A 15,294-nucleotide genomic window follows, 5' to 3' on the forward strand; every position below is an offset into this window, starting at 1 on the left:
GCTTGAGCTTTTCAACTTTGCATTCTAGTTCTTTCATTGTGATACCATAACATCTTCTTGTTGTTGGTTGTTTCTTTGTTTCCTTGTCTAAAACGGAAAAAAGGGAGCCGTAACTCAAGTCTTTTTCTTCATTGTTTTACTAAAGGTACCGGTAATTCGTTTTGTTAAAGTAACCACCCTCCCCTCCCCCCCGCCCCCTTCCTCACCTCTAACGTGCTTAAAATAAATAAGCCCCCCGGTGGGCTTTATAAAGGATTTATGGTAAAAGAAAAATCTATATAATAAAAATATGAATTAACATATCTTTGAGTTTTAAACTGGAAACTTCACGCCACATCGAACTTACGGAATTACTCAAATGAGAAAATATTCTTAGAACACTACAAATAGTAACAGCTTTGTTAAACGTTTCCACTTACAGGGTATAGAAAATACCAAAAATATAAAAATATATCTTAGTCTTTAACACTGAGCTTTAAGCCACATCGACCTTACGAAATTACTTGAATTAGATCATATTCTTAAAACTACAAATAGAAACAGCTTTGTTGAAAGTTAACACTTACAGTGCATAGAAACAGCTATGTTAAACGTTTACACTTACAGTGTATAGAAAGTACCAAAAATATAAAAAATCAAGAGCCATAATTATGGCTCTTGAAAAAATATACTATATCTGAGTTATAATCCCTAACCTTTACGTCACACCGACCTTTCGAAATCACTTGATTGAGATAATATTCTTATTACACTACAATAAAAACAGCTTTTTTTGAAAGTTTACACTTGCAGTGTATAGAAACAGCTATGTTAAACGTTTACACTTACACTGCATAGAAAGTACCAAAAATATAAAAAAAATACTATATCTGAGTTATAATCCCTAACCTTTAGGTCACACCAACCTTTCGAAATCACTTGATTGACAGAATACTCTTATTACACTACAATAAAAACAGCTTTCTTGAAAGTTTACACTTACAGTGTATAGAAACAGCTATGTTAAACGTTTACACTTAAAGTGTATAGAAAATACCAAAAATATAGAAAATATACTATATCTGAGTTATAAACTCTAACCTTTAAGTCACACCGACCTTTCGAAGATGATCACTTGATTGAGATAATATTCTTATTACACTACGATAAAAACAGCTCTCTTGAAAGTTTACACCTAAAGTGTATAGAAATTACCAAAAACATAGAAAAATATATCTGAGTTATAAAATCTAAGCCTTAAGCCATATGAACCTTACGAAATCACTTGAATGAAATAATATTCTTAGAAAAAACTACAATTAGAAAATCACAGTGTATAGAAATTATCAAAAATATAAAAGGGATGTATCTCGGAGTTGTAAGCCCTAATCTTTAGGCTGTGTGGACCTCAAAAATAACTTAAATTAGATAACATTCTTAGCCTGCGGGCAAGCTCTCCATTTGAGAATACTCGCTATTTCGCTCGCACGGTACAATATCCTAACTACTTCAGGGCAACTCATTTTATGCATAATTTACAAGCTAACAATATTAAGAATCTACGCATCCATTCTCAAGCAATCTAAATAAGTAGTGGTCCCGATTTTAACTCTTCGTCAATGCTTGTAAATGGCCAACTGGTTTCCTCCTGCCAGTTGGTTCGATTTGGTTTTTCTTTTTAATTACTTGAGTGGGGTGGTTAATTAGCTGAAGCAACTAAGGGTTTATCCACATTTTAAACAAAGCACATAGGTTTATGAACTTTTTAACACAGCCCCCTTCCGGCTGTTACATTTTAACTCCCACATTAAAATTCCATTTACTAATTCCAAGTAAGAAAACGTGTTATTTTGCATTAAAATCCTCCTCCTAATTAACTCTCCCAGTAACTTTGAATCCTGCGAGCTGATAGAACTCAGCAATGCACATTAATTATCCTGTGGCATTCGCTTGCACTACTCTTCAGTATTAGTTTCATCCCACGCAATTTACCTTTAAAGACCGGGAAGGTTTTGTTATTTTTTTTCTTTCAGTGTGTACCATCAGAAGGAAAAGCATATCATCCTGACATTTCTTGTTTTCTTCCCTTTTGTACTTAATGTAATGTACGTGTTATGCTTGGAAACAAAAATTAACTGGTAATACAGGAGGTTCGGAGGAAAATCACCCGGTACTCCCAAGGATGCGAGTGCTCCCAATAATCTGCTACTAAAATACCATATTTGGCTATATACAACACAACCACTGCTGTCAAACCCTTCTAATATTTTACAGCTTATCGGCGATTACGGGAATCCCACAATCGCATAAGACTTGATAAAGTTCTCCCACAGACATGTAACGCTGATTCGCGATAAAGCTTAAGAGAGCATCAACTGGATTCGTGTTACGTTCGTCAAGGAAACGGATCTCTTCATGATTCAAACCCAGTTTCTCAGCAACAAGCTTCCACTTATCGCCACCCGCAACTATAATGAAGAGAAATCGAAACATAAACGTCTTCAAAAGGTTCGTTATGCAGTGCTACGTAGCATTTACAGCAACAACTGTCCAACAAATACCTAATCCTAAACCTAACCTAATCTAACCACGGTAGGGTAAGCCAGCGGGATATCATGGAGTTCTTCGAGCCCAGGGGACGAATCAATACTCGGCCAAGCCTTTGTCCAACACACGGCTAGATCCTTCAGCACAAGACGTCAAAACAATATTCTAAATTTATGCGAGTACTGAGACAAGACTTTCGCTTTATTTAAGAAAGCATTTTTTTACAGACTTATGTCCCATTTACTCCACCTAAACGTCTTTAATAAAACCTGATTATTTTAAAAACGAAAAACAGTCACAGAAAACTGGAACATAGGCTTTTACACAGCATTTAAATGAACTTTAACATGTGTTTTTTAATTTGCGTTAAATTTGTAATCAGTAAAGGTCAATAATCAGCTGTAATGAAGGAAACAATTTTAAAAACCGTGTTTAACTAAACAGAGTTTTTTTTAGCACGTTTTATGAATGGAGCATAATATGTCAAATAGGTTGATTTAATCCTAAACTCCATACCAGTCAAGGCGATGGTAAGCTGTCTTGCTTGCGAAAACGGCATTCTTCTCACGTCTAGAGATTCAGGTAATAACGGACCTGGAATCAAGCATGCATTTCAGTGTGTTAATTTGCTAATACGCTGGATATATCAAAATTCTACCATGACCCCGAGACTTAAAGGACAAAACTGAAAATTTTTAAAGATTCTATTGTCTGGCATAACGAAGAAGAAAACCAAACCAAATATAGGAATATTATAAAGCCTCAGAGCCATGATACAAATTCGATACTATTTTGATACATCGAACATGGGGTTATTGGGGGCGCGTTTCCGTTGACCATTTTGTGGAATCGAGGATTCAATAGAGTAATCTGGAATACCCGTGACCTGCTGTTCCAGCCGCGGAGTAGCTGGAACATAATCTATGCATTCTGCTCCCTGAATACGAAATAAGGGGGCTATTTACCTCGCGTAGTAGCGGCTGAGTTTTCAAAACAGCATTGCTTAATCAATCCCCCCTCATCGACTCGAGTAGTTCTAAATTTGACTGTTACCACGTTAATTAATTCAAGGTTAGATCATCTTTCTTCCTTTAAATGAAAGAAGTAATAATAATCTATTCAACTTAAAATGGATTAGCATGAGCGCCATTGGATATTACAAGATCTCCAAGTAGGGTTTGAAAAAGGTTAAAAAGGGACCAAAGTCAAAGCACTACCCTTCCCTGATCTTCCCAGAGATGATTATGAGCAAAACTGACAAACACTCACCAGTGGTTCCAGCAGGTGTAATTTCTTTTAAGTGTTTGACCACATCAAGTCTGCCACAGCGATTAGCTTCTCTTGCCAAGAAGCGAATTCGTTTCTTGGAGTCAGAGTCTGGCTGTTCAAGAGACGCTTGATCCAACTGAATAGTCTCCTTCAGTCGGCTAACAACCAGTTTGGCATCGCACGACTTGGAAGAAAGATGTTCAAGCACACTGCTACGAACTGCCAATGCCTTTTCTTGGTTTCCTAGAATTAAAACAGTGCCACACTCACTTAGCCAAACATAGCCTGAAAGTAACACCTCAATTTTCCTCTGGTAAATCGTTCATTAAAAAAAGATGTGGTCGAACAATAGCTAAAAACTTATTAAATTAAAAGTATCGTCTGTACACTCTTCCCCGGAGACTATTCCCCTTACTCTTCTTCTCAAAATTTCGTCTGCCCATAAAGTTATCACTGATATTTTTGTCTCAGCCTTCTAGATTCTCGTCTGCCAAGGTCGAAAAAGTAGCGGAGGCTCCATCCCGTACACTTCTAACTAAAAAAAACTCAAAAAAAAGAAACCGCCACGACGCACATGACAATAACAATGCTGCATTTATCTGAAGCAATGACGTCAGAGTCTTCCAGCAGGAAGCAAGGAAATTACAAGACCACCAATCGTGCGTTTGTGCCGACACACTCTTGAAATGGACTGTCGTTTAGTAGAGAAGATATGATGCTAAATTTGCTAAAATGGTGTGCTGTGTTTTTTCAAATGACTTTTAAGCCAGTCTCAATAGTATCATTATCCTTACCTTCATCAAGAGCAAACAGGTCTCCGTTACATTGATCATTTCCAAGCTGTAATTAATAAAAAGGAAAAACACTCTATTCCTTCTTCATTCAGAGATAGCTGACGCTATTGGTTCAATTTCACTGCCAAAGTTATAATTTTAGTTCCAAACTCCATAGCTTTTCCTTTCAGCGCTTGCTCAAAATTATCATCAATTAACGCGTGCTTCTTTAACGTGGAAAATTTTTCAAGCACTTTAGTTTAAAAGGTTTGATTCGGCGATAAAACTACTTAAATTACAAATTGGTTACGGTGGTCAGGGGAGTGGACGGGCAGGGATGGATAGAGAATCTGCTATTAAAGAAACTCCACGTGACCACAAAAAATCCCAGTACAAATATAGTTCAATTACCTGTTCTTTTTGAGCAGGAAACCAAGGGGAAAACTGCCTGATTTCAAACGTGGTATCTCGAGCAAAAGCAAACCTCCTGCAGGAGATATTTCTAGTGTCACCACACAATTCAGCCACATTCCAGAAGTGAAGGCATTCTTCCTGTTTGCATATTTTTGTACCATGGGTTTGACAAAAGGCAACTTCCCTTCCTTTGGAGCAGACGGGACATATGACACACATTTCATATGTCATATTTTCTAGCCAGGGAAACTGATTGCGCATACACTCAAGAATCAAGCTCAGCTGTCTACACACCCTACGAGCACAGGTTTCCTCTCCGCTGCTGGGTAGGAAAGGTGCTGAATTCTCTCCATGAACAACGACCTCAACAGATGAGGAGTGGCATATAAAAATAACGGAGCATTTTTCTTCGGAGGTATAAAACCTAGCAAACCCCATAAAGAGCTGAGGAGTCTTTTCTGACCAAAATCTTTCTCTGCCCCACTGAATAAACTGTACGACCAGCCGAGGGAAAAAAGCTGGAGGAACTTCACCATTTGAAAATTTCACAAAAAGGGAAGGAATATTGGCCGACTCCACTAGCTCAAGAAGCTCAGTTGTTGGACATGACATCAACATTGACGGGACAAGATACTGCCTGTTGCTCGAGGCATGGACTGGCCAAGGGCATAACAAGCTAAATCTCTCCATGATTCCAATGAGACTCTCCAATGTTTCTTTGTCTTCAAACAAAGGGCCCCATACATGAGCCACAAGCTTTTCATCCAGTACTCCTTTAGACTCAAGCTCACGCCACAGATCTAAGAATTCCTTTTCTTGAGGATCATACGGCTTTACCGTTATCACCTTCTTGAAAACATCAACTAACCATTGAGGATCTAGGACTACCAATGTATTCAACTGCACCGTGTCTTCGTAATGAATCAAACTTCTGATGTCATGAAGATAGTTCATCAAGGTTTCAAACTCTTTCTCGTCAACAATGTTGCAGTCACTTTGAGCAATATCCTTCGCGGACTCCAGGGAAATGCGTTTATTTCCCACTTCCTTTTTGGCCTGAAGAGCCTTCTCGAATTTTAACCAGTTGATTGGAATGGTCTCATTTATGAAAGGAAGCTCCTTGGCAACAGCAATTATTTCCTGTCGTAGACGGACAACCTCTGGACAGTCAGAATTGTTGACACTTAGACTTGTGTTATCTATCCAAAATACGTCACACAGATGAGCACCATACGGCTTTCTCTTTAGATACCCAAATATCTTTCGGGCCAGTTTTTCTGGATCGCCATGACCATAAGGTTTATCAGCATGGGTGCACACGAGGAAAACGGGAGGAAGCTTCACAGAGGCCGTCACTTCTAGTCTAGACCCTTCCGCTTGACCTCTGGCTAATGAGGCCACAGACCTCATCCAAAAATCAAGATAATCAACATTTGTTTTTATATTGTAGCTTTCTTCACTTTCTTCGTATACTCCTTGTTTTAACACGGGCTTTGCTCCGTCGTCAGGATTTAGGCTTAGATCATACACCAAGAGGAACATCGCTCTGGCTGTAAGAAAAAGCGGATGAGTCACATAATACACTGACTGTCCAGCAAAGTCCCAAAAAGTAAAATAAATGTCTTCTCTGTTGTCGTCCACATCTCCTCGGAGGAACCGTTCAGTTACAGCTGCTACCTCTTCGGGTACAGTTGAACGAGAGAAGCTGTCATCATTTAAATCACCTCGGGACAACCTTTTAGCTGCAGCTGCTTCCTCTTTTTGGTCTTTGTCTCTTGATTCTTCAGTGGTTGTTAGTTGCTCTGGCACTTCAATAATTTCAGAATCAAGGAAATCGCTATCTGTATTCCGCTGGATGGAGTTTTCTTGCATCTTTAAAAAATCCGCAATACATCTTGCCAAATGATAGTCAAGGTAAATGGCTGTATCGGAATTCTTGTCGTTGCCTTGCTCTCCCGTCCGCCACGTCTCAGTGGACACTTTAAAATAGGAAGGATCTACATCAATCCCATCAGTACTGTCCTCGTTTGGGTCAAAACAGATCCCTTTCAATGATTTCTTTGTGGTGGTCTTTCCAGCACCGCCTTGTCCAATCAGCATTAAAGGCACCCTCCTGACAGAAGTTTCACCACGTGCAAGGGCCTCTTTATAAGCTTTTAAAGCTAAAGGACCTCGAGTGAGAATGTCCAGAGGAACTGAAGGGAAGAAAAATTAGACGAAACATTTTACAAAGAGAAAATCAAATCCAAAGTGATCATCATTTATTGTCATCATTGTTGTAAATCAATGTCTCAGTAAATTACCCATCTCTCTTTTCTGAAGCAAGTCACTTCCGGTAACGTTAATAGTCGAGAACTCGAAAAATCTGGCACTTTCCAATAAGACAGCGTCACCAAAGCGCGGGAATTAAGAGAAATGAAAATAGCTAAACAATGGCAACCTATAGAAGGTCGTGAGCCCCATATCCAGATTCCAAGTGACGATGGAGAATTTTTTGGGGTAGGAAAATTTGTCAAGCACTATTTTTGTTGTGTGGCTTGACTTAAGTAGTGGGGGGTGTTTAAAACAATATGAGGACTCGTGAAAGTGCGCACGATTTCCGGTCGCGTAGTTCTGCTACTAAAGTACAATCAAACTTGTACTTGTTCCATAAATAAAGGCAGGAGCACCCAACGACGGTTTCCTCCTAAATACATTAGAATCGTTTTTTAGGCTACCCAGAGTACTACTTTAAGATCTCGAGAAATGCATTCTAAGGGGCGCTATAAAATTTGTACCTGTTTGGTCATCCTAGACGAACTTGAGCCTTTTTGAAATTACAAGGGCTTCAGTATTACTTTGCAGAAAATTTTAGATGCAATTTAACGTATTTCGAAATTTGAGAATTTTTCTGATTCTTCTCTCCATCACATTTTTGAATCCGAAAATGTTAGGTTTCCTTTTTGTATGGAAAACAGCCTAACCTGGGCAGTGAAATGTAAAGAATTAAACTTCAGAAAATCGTAGGGACATTATTAGATACGCTTTGAAAATTGTACATGAATGGAACAGTCATCTAGAAATGTTTCACCGTCCTCAAACAATAGAAAATTGTAGGCAGCATTTGCTTCTCCGAACAGATATTTTAAAGAAGACAGTCGTTGGGTGCCCCTGATAAATGTCCCTAAATGTAATAAAGGTCCTAAGTGTAATAACTTTTGGTCCTCAATGCAATAAAAATCTTAAGTGTAATAACTTTTGGCCCTAAAGGTAATAACTATTGGTCCCGAGTGTAATAACTTTTGGACCCAAACGTAGTTACGATAACGTCATTAGCAGGGAGATTCACTTTCTATACGACATTGTCATAAATAATAAATAATCATGATGATATTGGTTAAATTTCTCTGAAACCAAAACAGAGCTCATAATAATAATAATAATAATAATAATAATAATAATAATAATAATAATAATAATAATAATAATAATAATAATAATAATAAAAGATTCAGTGAATTCCACCTGCAAACTGATTATGACTGATTGATATGACTGTTCCTTCAGATAGAAACATCGCACTGAAGGAAATCGAAAGGAAAAGCAAGTACAGAGACCTAGAACTAGAAATACAGCGAATGTGGCATATGAAAACCGTAGTAATCCATGTGGTCGTCGCTGCACTCGGTACAGTAAAGAAGGGGATGATAGAAAACATCAAGAAAGTATCAGAGAGAGCTACTGTGACAGATTCAAAAGATCTGCATGCTGGGATCTGCGCCAATCCACAGAAAGGTCCTTAGTGTATGAACAGAATGATTGACTTGAGTGACTGATGCTCCAGGTGCAAGGTTTGCGCCCGGCTGATGAACAAAAAGAACACCAGCACAGAACGTGATAAAAGAGACAATAATAATAACAATATTAGCTATTATTTAGGAGCAGGCGGCTGCACTGAAGATAGATAGATAGATAGATAGATAGATAGATAGATAGATAGATAGATAGATAGATAGATAGATAGATAGATAGATAGATAGATAGATAGATAGATAGATAGATAGATAGATAGATAGATAGATAGATAGATAGATAGATAGATAGATAGATAGATAGATAGATAGATAGATAGATAGATAGATAGATAGATAGATAGATAGATAGATAGATAGATAGATAGATAGATAGATAGATAGATAGATAGATAGATAGATAGATAGATAGATAGATAGATAGATAGATAGATAGATAGATAGATAGATAGATAGATAGATAGATAGATAGATAGATAGATAGATAGATAGATAGATAGATAGATAGATAGATAGATAGCTAGCTAGCTTTATTAAAAATCCATTGCAGCCCAAGGGCTGGATTACGGACTGTACAATACGTTGAATACTAAGACTAACTATTATAAATAAATAACAGTAAATAAATAAAACAAAGGAACAAAATACTACGTCATGAAATTTAAGAAAATAGCCGCGAATTTACAATAAAACCATTAGGAAATAGCCGCGTTATGCATGATAAAACTATTCATTAGTCTATTTGTTCTACAAGGAGGTACGTTAAAAGCGCGCTTTCTCCTTAAGGCTACAGTACTAAGATTACGTGGCGGCGAAAGGCCATGTAATTTGTGGAGGCTGTTGTCCTTAATCTCACTGAATAGGCGCTCTGTCAGCCATTGGCGCCGTTGGTGGAGGGTGGCAATATTGCACTCTTTTAGAGCCTCTTGATAGCCTAAATCTGGGAAAATAATTCTAAGTGCACGGCGCTGAATTTTCTCTAGCTCTTCAGAGAGATACTCAGGCAGACCATTGTGGAAAACTTGGCAGGCATATTCAGACATGGGCCGGATACACGTAGTATAGAAACAAAGTAGCTGCGCAGGATCTCCTTTTGCACGCTTAAGCTGCCTTAAAAGATATAGCCTAGAGGCTCCTTTTTTGATAACATTCTCTATGTGAGCGTTCCACTTTAGACTGTTTGAAATTGTGAGACCAAGAAGTTTTGCGCTAGTTACAACCTCAATTGGTTTGTTGTTAATAGTAACTGCTTCGAAAGGATCTACAGACCTTGAGAAACTTATCTGCAACTCTTTACACTTGGTCTCATTCAATTGGAACTTATCTATTTCGGCTTGCCTAACTAGGTCGTCTACAGCAAATTGGATTCCACTTGGTTGGCCCTTGTGGACTGTCTCGGCCATCGATGTGTCATCGACGTACTTCCAAAGGTTGACGCCATTGACATTGATGTCATTTATCATTACCAGGAAGAGCCAGGAAGTGAGATTTCTCTGGTCATTGCTTGTCTAAGAGTTTTGTTCGAGTAAAATACTATGTACAAAGTTTTCGCTTTTTGAAGAAAAAGCATATATTTTTTTATATCGTGGAGCTCTGTTATGAAGTTGCTGTTGAGTGGTGTCACAAAAGAAAGGTAAAATAAAGTAAAACTGCCTGAGATACATTGTATTTAGGATTCCATGGATACATCCATGACGCAAAAAATCCAAACACCGTCAAATCATATAAAAAGTTATTGTACCTAGTACCTTTCTTTACAGTTTTTGAAAAAGTAGGCATCGAAAGTGAATCGCCTGACTTATTGAAGTTATCGCATCAGACCATTCTGTGTTTCAGTCATGAAATTTATTACATCATCCAGGGCCAAAAGGTATTACACTTAGGACCTTTATTGCATTTAGGGACATTTATTACATTTAAGGCCTCAACTAAACATGACAAAAACATTTCTTACGATCTTTCAACAGAAAATCTGTAAGATATTTTTGTGATGTTGTTTGATGCATTGAGTTGATTGTATCAGGTTACATCGCAGACTAATGGCAGGGTTGCACAGTGACTCATACTAGAAAGCCAGAACGGAGATTTTTCAAGTGTATTTAGGCAGTACATAGTTCGGTTATAGTTCTTTCACGAGGAAGGAAGAGAATGGGTCCTGGGAACGGAGTTGAAAGCGCTATGGTTATGAAGCCCGTCACACTATTTTGTTATTTCTTTTTGTTACCTTCTTTGGACTTGTCTGTGCCCTCAGTAGCAAGATTCATATCATTTTGAACTTTTTGACCAACAGGAACGTCGCATTAGTTTTATCAAGTCCAAATTGCTGAAAAAGGGCAAAGGACTGTTTCTCTAAGGTCAGAGAGCCCCTGCAGCACAGTTAGTTTCATCTTTCAAGACTTCCAGCCTTCATAACCCTTTTTCTCTACCAACTAAGGGCTGTATGATCACCGTAGTTGAGAGAACAAACAATCATCACACATCAACAATATTTCATCTCCCGGGAGTGCACAAAGCCATCAACATCTATCTTGCTATTGCTAAAATCTGTTAACCAAAAGGAGAGCTCCCAAAATATTATTCATACCAAGGTCTACTATGTTAAGCAAGTTTTATATATTATATATTACCTCCAGGAATTTGGTCGTCATCAGAAATTAATGAGAAGTTTTTATTAAACGACAAACCTGTAAGAAACAAATAGTCGGTTGATTTAATGAATCCCGTTGACCAACAACTGGTCTTATCTGGGATCGTACCATTCCGAGCTAATAACATTACGTGGTAGCAGAAACCCATAAGTTAGAGTCCAGATTCTCTAGCTAAAAGGATAGTTGGACACCTCATTCAAGAGGCTTAGATGACAAAATATTTTTTGTCGCTTTTCAGAGAAGAAGAAAAGCTTATTAGTCCACGAGCTTGCTTTAGCAGAGCGAGACTCTAAAAATGCAGCCCGGTGTTTCTTTTCTTTTGTTTGTTTGTTTGTTTTTTTCGTGTGTCCTTCCCAAAAAGGGAGTCATAGTCTCAGGTAGGGCTTTCCACAAGTTTCTCGGCAACTTTTTAGCAAGTGTATTTAGGAAGTACATAGTTCGGTTAAAGTTCTTTCGTGAGGAAGGAAGAGTCCTGGGAACGGAGTTGAAAGCGCTATGGTTATGAAGCCCGTCACACTATTTTGTTATTTCTTTTTGTTACCTTCTTTGGACTTGTCTGTGCCCTCAGTAGCAAGATTCATATCATTTTGAACTTTTTGACCAACAGGAACGTCGCATTAGTTTTATCAAGTCCAAACTGCTGAAAAAGGGCAAAGGACTGTTTCTCTAAGGTCAGAGAGCCCCTGCAGCACAGTTGGTTTCATCTTTCAAGACTTCCGGCTTTCATAACCCTTTTTCTCTACTGACTAAGGGCTGTATGATCACCGTAGTTGAGAGAACAAACAATCATCACACATCAACAATATTTCATCTCCCGGGAGTGCACAAAGCCATCAACATCTATCTTGCTATTGCTAAAATCTGTTAACCAAAAGGGGCGCTCCCAAGATATTGTTCATACCAAGGTCTACTATACTAAGAAAGTTTTATACATTATATATTACCTCCAACAACGTAGTCGTCTAAAGAAGTTGGTAAGGAGGCTTCCTCATCCGAAAAATCTGTAAGAAACAAATAGTTGGTTGTTTTAATGAATCCAGTTGGCCAACAACTGGTCTTATCTGGGATCGTACCATTCCGAGCTAATATGATTACATGTAGTCTAAAGTATTGTCTCTCTTGACTAACATGGTGGTGTAAAGTACGTAGTTAGAGTCCAGATTCTGTAGCTCAAAGGATGGTTGGACACGTCATTCAAGAGGCTTAGATGACAAAATATTTTTTGTCGCTTTTCAGAGAAGAAGAAAAGCTTATTAGTCGACGAGCTTCCTTTAGCAGAGCGAGACTCTAAAAGATGCACGCAGTGTTTCTTTCCTTTTGTTTGTTAGTTTGTTTGTTTTTTCATGTTTTTGTGTGACCTTCCCAAAAAGGGAGTCATAATCCCAGGCAGGGCTTTCCACAAGTTGCTCGGCAACTTTTTAGCAACTTCTGGTATTTGGAGCAACTTTTTAATTTCGTTTCGAACAACATTTTGCTTTCTGAGCAATTTCTCTCGTTCTCTAGTAATTCTGAGATATCGGAACCGCCTTTAGTGCTTAAATTGGCCTTTCTTAAAAAGGAGCCAGATCCTCCTCCCTGGGGCAGATCATGGGTGAAAGATGCATGCAGCCGGGCTGCTAGGTCAGCAGTTTTTAAAAGAAAATTTAAAATGGCGGACGAAGCCTGTCTCCAGTGAAGAAGGTCATTCAACAATTTTATTGGCTCATACTAGAATCTTTACAAGATTAATTTTAATATTGACAGAAGCTCATGAATATGAGGCTATGGGCTCCTGATATTAATGCGTAGTCTTTACTCATAAATTTTTGGGTTTAAATTGAGGACAAAGTTATTTAGCACCGCCCCAAAATTTTACAATAATGCTTAGAAATTCTTTATTTTGTTTTATACAATTTGTATATTTTTGCTTCAGATCAGTTAAAGGAGGAGAGTAAAAAAGGTTTTTTTTAAAAAAAAATTTTTGAGCAAAGTTCGTCACAAAAAGCAACTTTTTGAGAAATTACGGGAAACGTTTTGAGAAATCTCAAGCAACTTGTGGAAAGCCCTAGTCCCAGGCGTTCTTAGGGGAAACAGTGGAAACTGGGGAAGGGATAAGAATCGTGACGAGTTTCATTGTATGCAAATGAGTCTCGTGATAGGCATGCGGTTTATTTTCGGCGATGATTGAAATGACGCGCCATGTTCACCACCTTTTTGAGCTTACTGGCTTATACCCAGAAAGCTCTATGGGCATCGGCCTAAGGGCCTGTTTAAATGGAGGTGGGGCACCCCAGATGGGTGAGGCAACTCGCTTAGGTGCGGTAATCTGCCTGTCCATATAATCTCTTATTTTAATTTCATCACGTTTACGTGATAGGTGAGGTGACCCGCCACATGTTACCTCACCTGTCTGGGGTCCCCCACCTCCATGTAAACAGGCCCTAAGAATGATGGTAAGGTCAATTCTATTGTCCCCGCACGTGCGGTAAAGCGTAACCTTCGGAGCCGAAGGGACTGTGTTCGATATCTGTTATCTCCCATTCTCTGTTTTATAAAGCGTTGTTATGATAAGGAAGAATTTGATATTGATCGTTCTTAGGGATATTTTAATATGTTCCGTTATTTTAGTTTGCTTTCGTGAGGAATGGCCGGTTCTGGGACCATTGTAATTTCTGTCCAAGATTAAGCACGCAAATGTCGTGGCGAAATTACCATATTACCATAATAAAGATAAAATGTTTTGAATTTATGCAAATTTGTGACATTTTAATTGAATGTTAACATAATCAAAGCGACAGAGTCGTGTTTGCATTTTCCCACATTGTGGGAACAGATATTTTACATAAAACAGTCGTTGGGTGCCCCGGATAAATGTCCCTAAATGTAATAGAGGTCCTAAGTGTAATAACGTTTGGTCCTAAGTGTAATTAAAAACTTAAGTGTAATAACTTTTGACCTTAAATGTCCTAAAGGTCCCGAATGTAATAACTTTTGCCCCCAAACGTAATTACGATAACATCATTAGCCAAGAAATTCACTTTCTATGCGACAATGCGTTCTCTGTTATCATTTAAAGAAAAGCCGCCAACAACAAAATCATAAACGATCAGGATGATATTGTTCAAATTTCTCTGAAACCAGAACAGAGCCCTGAATAATAATAATAGTAATAATAATAACAACAGAAACAACAACATTATTAATAATAATATAAGATTCAGTGAATTCCACTTGCAAACTGATTCATATGAGTTTTTCATCAGATAGAAACATCGCACTGAAGGAAATCGAAAAGAAAAGCAAGTACAAAGACCTAGAACTAGAAGTACAGAGAATGTGGCATATGAAAACTGTATTTATCCCTGTGGTCGTTGGTGCACTTGGTACAGTAAAAAAGAAGATGGTAGAAAACATCAAGAAAGTATCAGAGACAGCTACTGTGACAGAGATTCAAAAGATCTGCATGCTGGGATCTGCGCCAATCCACAGAAAGGTGCTTAGTGTATGAAAAGAAAGATTGACTTGAGTGACTGATGCTCCAGGTGCAAGGTTTGCGCCCGGCTGACGCACAAAAAGAACAGCAGTAAAGACCGTGATAGAAGAGACAATAATAATAATAATAATAGCTATTATTTGGGAGCGGGCGGCTGTACTGAAGTGAGATATCTTTGGTCATTGCCTGTCTAAGAGTTTTTTTAGAGTACAATACTATGTACAAAGTTTTCGCTTTTTGAGTAATTTGCTATTAAGCACTTTTTGAAGAAAAAGCATATATTTTTTATATCGTGGAGCTCTGTTATGAAGTTGCTGTTGAGTGGTGTCACAAAAGAAAGGTAAAATAAAGTAAAACTGCCTGAGATACATTGTATTTGGGATTCCATGGATACATCCATG

At 38.1% G+C, this 15,294-nt stretch overlaps 1 protein-coding gene across 1 annotated transcript; it reads right to left on the reverse strand.

Moving 5' to 3' along the window:
• Positions 1-905: 905 nt before the first annotated feature.
• Positions 906-12,409, reverse strand: LOC140942186 (uncharacterized). The gene is made up of 6 exons (XM_073391151.1): positions 12,366-12,409; positions 4,980-7,177; positions 4,590-4,635; positions 3,796-4,038; positions 3,043-3,120; positions 906-2,447 (listed from the first exon to the last, which is right to left on the reverse strand). Exons 2-6 carry the CDS (start codon positions 7,080-7,082, stop codon positions 2,248-2,250), a joined length of 2,670 nt encoding a protein of 889 aa, XP_073247252.1. The 5' UTR covers positions 7,083-7,177; positions 12,366-12,409; the 3' UTR covers positions 906-2,247.
• Positions 12,410-15,294: the final 2,885 nt, after the last annotated feature.

The sequence above is a fragment of the Porites lutea genome, chromosome 6 (genome assembly GCF_958299795.1).
Source record: "Porites lutea chromosome 6, jaPorLute2.1, whole genome shotgun sequence".
NCBI classification, from domain to species: Eukaryota; Metazoa; Cnidaria; class Anthozoa; order Scleractinia; family Poritidae; genus Porites; species Porites lutea.